This window comes from Camelina sativa, chromosome 20 (genome assembly GCF_030686135.1).
Source record: "Camelina sativa cultivar CO46 ecotype springtype chromosome 20, ASM3068613v1".
NCBI classification, from domain to species: Eukaryota; Viridiplantae; Streptophyta; class Magnoliopsida; order Brassicales; family Brassicaceae; genus Camelina; species Camelina sativa.
In genome coordinates, this window is record NC_141899.1 from 31,898,147 (window position 1) to 31,905,407 (window position 7,261).

Sequence of the window (7,261 nt, forward strand, 5' to 3'; positions counted from 1 at the left end):
TAAACATTATATTATTAAATAGTATTAAACATTCTTAAATTATTTATTAAACATTAATCTATGTATTTATTAAACATTCTTAAATTTCTATAAGAATATTATATTATTAAATTTTAAGATCTTACACATGTTCTCCCAATAACTAACTTCTTAACAAAAGTTCTTAACTACTGATCTTACATTATTTTTATAATATTTATACTCTAAGAACATCCTAAACTGATCTCCCTATAAACATGCCCTAAAGCTAAACTAACATCCAATTAATTAGCTCTCTATGGAGAGATATACAAAAAGAGTAACGTTACTAAAAAGATTTCAACAGATGCGAGAAACAACTTAAGTAAGATTCTAGTAGTCGTAGAGCTGGGGAAGTAAGCGGATCTTTGGAAGACAAGGAGATGAGGAAACCATTTTGAAAATCCTATCATTCCTCTTCTTCCAAATCATGTAAGCCAGAACTTGGAGAAGTAACCTTGTACTAGAAATAAGTAAAGTTCTTGGAGGATTAAGCAATATAGGAAACCGCGATGATCTTTTAAACCGACAATGATCTGCGTGCTAAACATACAAGCGAGATGCCAAATTAAAGCAAAGAGAATGCTCTCTCCCCGAACGGATCTTGCCTCTAAAAGAAACCAACTGCCTTCGTACTGCATCACATAGAACTTTTCCCATCCTTATAATCGAACACTTCTTTAACTGCAATAAGTTTTTGACACTAAAACAGACCACTAGTTTTTCAGCTTTCTTCCTGTAACATTAACTTACTTGACAAACAAGTATGTGAAAAAAAAAAAAGTATGTGGAAAGTAACACCAATAGTTCCATGAAACAGCTTGATGTAGCGGACATTACAACCGTATCAGTGGCGGACCAAAACTTGTGCAAGTCCCGACTGTAAGAGTCGATTTCATCTGACAGGCTTGGGCAAGGAAGCAATTGAAAAAAAAAAAAAAAAAAAAAAAAAAGGAAGCAATTGAAGTTGGGCCTTTTGGTTGGTAAAGGCCAGGTAAGAAACTGCTCTTGATCAAGGCCCAGTTAAAAGAAGAAGACTCTTGTTGTGTCGTTTTCTCTACGTGTTACTATTCACTGAATCTTGGTGATAAGGTTTGTTTCTCCTAGGTTTTGAATGTGAGTTGTAAAGGGAACTAGGGAAGCATCAACGGGTATATAAGAGGAGCATAGAGTGAAGACAAAAGTAAGGAGCATGAGTAGCAAGCGAAAAAATCTAGAGAGAAAGATAGAGGTTTTAACTTTTATCTTCTTCCTTTCATCTTGGTTGTAATCTTTCTAAGGGTTGTTTATCTTTCTGGTCTCCTCTGTTTAACAACGCTGGTTTTAGCTCTCCAAAACTTACCTTGGTCACATTGACCTTGGGAACTTGTAAACCTCTGTGTCTTTCTTTCTTTGCTTGTTCGTCACAAAGATCGACAAAACAGTTTATAACACAACACCAACAAATATTATCTTCTTTTAATAAACATTTGGTCAAGAACTTGCACAAGTTTTGAGTTTTTGTCTCATATTTATCAGTCCAATCAATAATCATGCAAACAATAATCATCTCTAATTTTCCTAGAAACAAAAATCTATATATAATAGCAACCCCATTTTTAGAAATCAATTTAAATCTAACGGATGAAATTATTTTTATTATTTCATCTAACGCTTTAGATTTATTAATGATCTCACAAGTTGCACTATTTTGATCCAGCAATTGTGTTTCTTCATCGTATTTCCAGCTTTCAAATGTTTGTACTTATTAGTTTTTTCACCTTTTTGTTTCATATATCTTTGTTTTTACACTTTATTGTTTACCATAAAAAAAAAGTTTTTATTTTTCAGAGTATTCTTTCAATTTATTAATGGACGTTGATTTACTCATCTTCGGTAAAATATGGACTGTTTTATTTATTGATTCTTTATTCAACCTTTGTTTGGTGTTATTTTTTATCTTATACCTGTATCGATTATCTCTTACAGATATTAATCTAGGTAATTGATTAGATTTATACTATTTGTTAATGATCTAAAAAGTTGCAAGGTTTTCTTCCCGATAAATATGTTTCTTCGTCGTACCCCTAGCTTTCAATCGCCTCTTTGTTTCAGCACTACTTTGTTTATATATATATATATATTTTTATGGATCTTGAAAAGAGTTTTTGTTTCTCTGGGTATTGTTTCACACCTTCAAGTTTTAAAAAATTTGAGTATTGTTTTCTTTCAATTGATTAATCGATATTACTCATCTTTGTAAAATTTGGATTTTTTTATTCATTGATTCCTTCATCCAACTTTTGTTTAGTATTGTTTTCCATCTTATAGCTGCATCGATTATCTCTTCAAATATTAATCTAGATAATTGATTGTGATTTCTAATTTTTTATAGATCTATCTTTCTAGCAATTTGGTTAGTTGTAGCTTTAAGCTCTTTCACCCTGCTTTTATAATTACTTTTTGTAAATTTCGAGAATTTGCTTTATGTGAATATCTTTTAAAATTGATTATCTAACTAAGATTCGTCAAACATAGATTCATATATCTTGTTAACATTGTTCGCTTATTGTCATTGAATCGATTTTTGTATTTACAACATAATTATTATTTGATTAATTAGATTGATCCATGTTAGACATTATTTCTGAATTTCATAGTCAATTAAAGGATTAGAGTAAATTTTCCACTGGAAATAATTATAATGTTAATCATTTCAAGTTTTCACAATCTTAGTATTTATTAAAATAGGATAATATTTGTCGGGATAATTACTGATTAGCAACTTTATAATAAGGCTGGTATAAATTAACAAAAAAATTATAGCATTGGTACAAAACCCGACCAAACATATAAATTACTCCCTCCGTTCTAGTTTAACTGTCGTTTAAGGTTTTTGCACACAAATTAAGAAAACTATTAAATTTTATGTTTTGTCCTTCATTAATATATTTTATAATTTTTTTATTGGTTGAAACTTTAAAACAGCAGAGATAAGATTGGAATATTCATCAAATATCTGCATTGAAAATCTAAAACGACAACTAATATGAAACAAAAATTAAATCCTAGAACGACAACTAATTAAATTAGAACGGAGGGAGTATAACATTGTGTATATGTATATCTACTTGTTCTCTCATATAAATTTATTAAAAATCTATTTGAAGAATTGATGAAGCTATTCGAAATTTCGAATCAGCACATGATTTCTTATCAAAAACGGAAACGTCAAAGAGAAAAACAAAACTCTTATGTATGCATGGTCACAACCGACCTGAGGTTAAATCAAAACCATAGACTTGAAAGTCACGTACATTAATCTAGAAGCTTACAATATTTAGAAAAAAAGAAAAGACTAAAACACAAATAACTCCTTGTTTCATTTACCCAAAGTTACGAATACGATGATGTCGTTACATCGTTCTGTTTCTTTCTAGGTTACCTCTGCCAGCCATATCCTCCAACAATATCTGAATCTTGTCAACCATCGAGATTATGAACTCTCTATCTGTCACGTTACTGTCATACCATACAAGTGAAATATATCAACAAGAGAAAGCTTATCAGGTTCTAGATGTATATTCTACTTGGCAAAAAGAAAAGAAAAAGTACCTTTGTTCTGGCAAGAACATGCCTTTTATTTCGGGAATAGACACTAAGGCTTCCTTCCATTTTATAGTTCTTTCTCGTTGGTGTTGATGATCGCGTTTCATATCCCGATAACGATCCCCAAATTCTCCTTTAAGTTGTTTCACGACGGAAGGTTCAATTTTGTAGAAGATGGGAACCACTATGAGACGGCCTTGGTCCTTGCGTTCCTTGATCTTGGCCAGCTCATCCAAGCACCAACGCGAACTTGTGTAATCCTTGGAGAAGATCACTAGTGCGATCTCAGACTCTTCTATTCTCTTCAATAGGTTAACCAAATCTGATCCCAAATGCTCGTCTTCGTCTATGAAGACGTTTATATCCGCTTCTTTCAAGGCAGCGTAGAGAAAGCTTATAAAGTTTCTGCGCAATTCTATTCCCCGGAAGTTGATGAAAACTTGAGGCCCCAGCGAGTTGGGTCTCACAACCGAAGATGAAGCAGCCATGAGAGAGCTTTATATATATAGAGGACAATGCAAAAAAGACAGTTTAGGTTAATTATAAATTGTTTGATCTTTTTATGTTTTGTCAGATTGCTTTGAATGTAATGCTACCAATTTCATTATATGTTTGGATTCTCGAAATAATATCTATACTAGTATTTTTGTAGCAACTTTTGACAAAAAAAATTCATTTTGGAAAGTTTTTACATTTAATGCATTGACTTTAATATTAGTTACCAAAACTTCAAAATTAATTATAGGTAAGATTTAGAAAAATAAAAAAATCTTTCTACCTCATTCAAACATAAATATATGATTTCCTTTCATTATTTATTTGAATTTATATTTAAATTATATTGAATTATTCTATAATACATTTAGTTAATAAAAATTGTGATTTTTTCCTGCATATGATGTAATAAAAAAAAATTAAAAACGGACATATATTACTCAATAGATGAATAAAAAAATACGGGTACAATATCCCACATCGTCTAAAAAAATTGGGCAATGGTTCAGAGTCATATTATAAAAGAGACCAAAATGATTCTGAATACAAATGAGTAGAAAGGTTGATTTATCAGGCATTCAAACTTTAAAACTTTTATTTGGTTTATTCCGGTTCTTTATTTTAAATATTTTTAAAAGGTTAAATATGAAAAATATTTAAAACTTTTAAAAAGTTAAATATGATAAATATTATACCGTGGATACACAATAAATATTAAAAATTAAGATGATATAGTGTGAGTTAAAATATCTCGGGACGGGGTTATATAGCGGACTGGTTTTATCGATATTTAACTATTTATATAGATTAAAAAATATTATTAATTCGGTGTTATAGGGATAAAACATCATTTCATTATTTTGTTAACACTATCGGTATCAGAGAATAGACATATCTAATTATAAATATTATGTAAAAAATAAATTATATTGCGGTATTATATGGTTTATTTAACAATTATTATATAATTATAACCTATTTAACCAACAAACATAAATTATAATTTAAATATTTTAGTTATAAATAATTTTGTCCTGCGGTGTACCGAACTACCGCGGGTTAATTATGCAGTGAAACCAAAGCCGTAAATATATATAGATATATAGTATTTATGTTAGCTATTAGCAATCAAAAATCTAATAACGATGATGAATGGTGGTATATAACACTTGTTCACATATTTAATATATACTATATGATTCCACTATTTTTTACCATTCAGAATATTTATCAAATTTTTACGTTGGTAAAATAATTCCATTATGTAATACTAATGTGTTAGAAATATAGATATAAATATATATATAAAAATGTGATCTTATACTAAATTTAGCTTTTCAGTGTTTTATAATTATACTACAAAAAAAAAAAAAAAAAAAAAAATTCTAGTTCTAGTTTATTTTGTTTCACTAACAACTATTCACTTATTACATTATTTCGCTATTCATATGATATACTAGTCAACCCAATAAGAAAAAAAAAAAAAACAGTAATGTTTTCCCCGATAAATAAAAGCTTTGATGTTTGTAGAGTTCTGTTCTGTTTTTAAGGAAAAACTTACTTTGGTGCCTCGTGCTTATTGAGACTGAGTCCCCTTGCTGGGACCAATAAACAGTCACTATTTTCTTCTCCTCTATTGCCATTCATTCCTTTGCAGATTAAGCTTATGAAATCGTTCTCGGATGTCTCACTTTGATATGCAAAATACATATATATATAAAAGCTTTCTTCAATTGGTATCCGAACACAAAAAAAATTATCTTAATTAAGTAGATCCACCATTTTATCAAAGTGGAAAATAAAAACCTGTAATTTGACAAAGTCAAGGATAACTTTGGGAAAATAGTATTCAAAGCTGACTTCCATTGCTGGAATGTTTCTGGTTCATGTCGATATTTTTCTTCCAGAATCCTGAAAGTTATCCAAACACATAATAAATGATACAATCTAGCTTTTTTTGTCGAAATATGATACAAGTTACCATTTTAATTGTTGATAGGAACGTAAAGTGGGAGACCTGTATGCTGGCAAGGGCATGTCGAATGTTTGGGAAGTTGAATTCAAAGCTTCCGTCCATTTCTGTATTCTCTTTGGTTCATGTTGATATCTTTCAACCAGATCCCTGAAGTTATCCCCGAATTTTCCTTTAAGACCATTCACCACGGTGGCATCAAGCTTGTAGAAGATGGGAATCACTCTAAGTTTTCCTTGATCCACGCGTTCCTTGATATGTACCAGCTCGTCCAAACACCTTTTTGACTTGGTGTACCCCTCGGAGAAGATAACCAACGCAAATCTTGACTCACTTATTAGGTCTTTGCCCTTCTCTTCTTGCTCGTTTGTAAACACGTTAATGTTTTTGTCTTTAAAGCCACGCAAAAGAAAGCCGACGAAGCCGTCGCGTAGCTCTTTCCCCCGGTAACTGATGAACACTTGAAGTCCCGTCGGGATCAATGAGACATTAGAAGAAGAAAAAGAAGATGATCCTGCCATATCGAAGAGCAAACAAAAGGAGTTTTATCGTATCTTGTTTGAGTTTGCTATATGGACTGATGAAGCTTATGTGTATACTTGGGTTGAATTTGAAAGTACTTTATAGAGTTAGACAGGTGATATTATTATCGTCACTGATCGTATGTTTAATATTTTGCAAAAAACTACTTTTTGGCATTTTCCTCAAAAATTTAGTGGCCAAAAATAGAAGTTGCAAAAGATTACATAACTAGTTGACAACTTGTCTTTTTTTTCTTTGGTCAAACTAGTTTTCGAATAATATTAATATCTAGAAAACAAGTTGACTTCTTCTCTGACTAACCTCTCTAAGAAAATTTGCCTAATATATATAGATAAAGTAATTAAGAAAATATTATAGTTGACCAAAAATTGTGACACCTTTCTTTGTGTTCCCACTGACTATTGCATGGAGCATGGTTATTTCCTATCGGTAGTCTACATTAAATGTTCTTCACCCAACTTAACATTTCCTACACTGTCAATAACTTTCATATTATATGTAATATCTCTCGACTAGACACTAGTGATCGTAATCTTTTCTTCTACAATGATCCGCTTCATCCTCATTCTTGTTTGGTGGTGATGGTATTAGAGACAAATATGACATTTACACGCTCTTCTATAAAAATCTAGTAGAAATGTGTTT

The 7,261-nt window shown here is 30.7% G+C and overlaps 1 protein-coding gene across 1 annotated transcript; it reads right to left on the minus strand.

Annotated features, from left to right (window-relative positions):
- Positions 1-3,169: 3,169 nt before the first annotated feature.
- On the minus strand, positions 3,170-6,718 carry LOC104771702 (uncharacterized). Its single transcript, XM_010496269.3, has 5 exons — positions 6,119-6,718; positions 5,908-6,012; positions 5,663-5,791; positions 3,613-4,101; positions 3,170-3,519 (listed from the first exon to the last, which is right to left on the minus strand). Exons 1-5 carry the CDS (start codon positions 6,592-6,594, stop codon positions 3,414-3,416), a joined length of 1,305 nt encoding a protein of 434 aa, XP_010494571.1. The 5' UTR covers positions 6,595-6,718; the 3' UTR covers positions 3,170-3,413.
- Positions 6,719-7,261: the final 543 nt, after the last annotated feature.

Bases quoted from the DNA above. Each gene is read 5' to 3' on its own strand.
- LOC104771702 (XM_010496269.3), bottom strand. From the start codon at position 6,594: ATGGCAGGATCATCTTCTTTTTCTTCTTCTAATGTCTCATTGATCCCG. The intron at 5,792-5,907 runs GTTTTTATTTTC...TGCATATCAAAG, and splicing joins TTGACTTTGTCAAATTACAG to TGAGACATCCGAGAACGATT. The intron at 3,520-3,612 runs GTACTTTTTCTT...ATGGTATGACAG, and splicing joins ATGTTCTTGCCAGAACAAAG to TAACGTGACAGATAGAGAGT.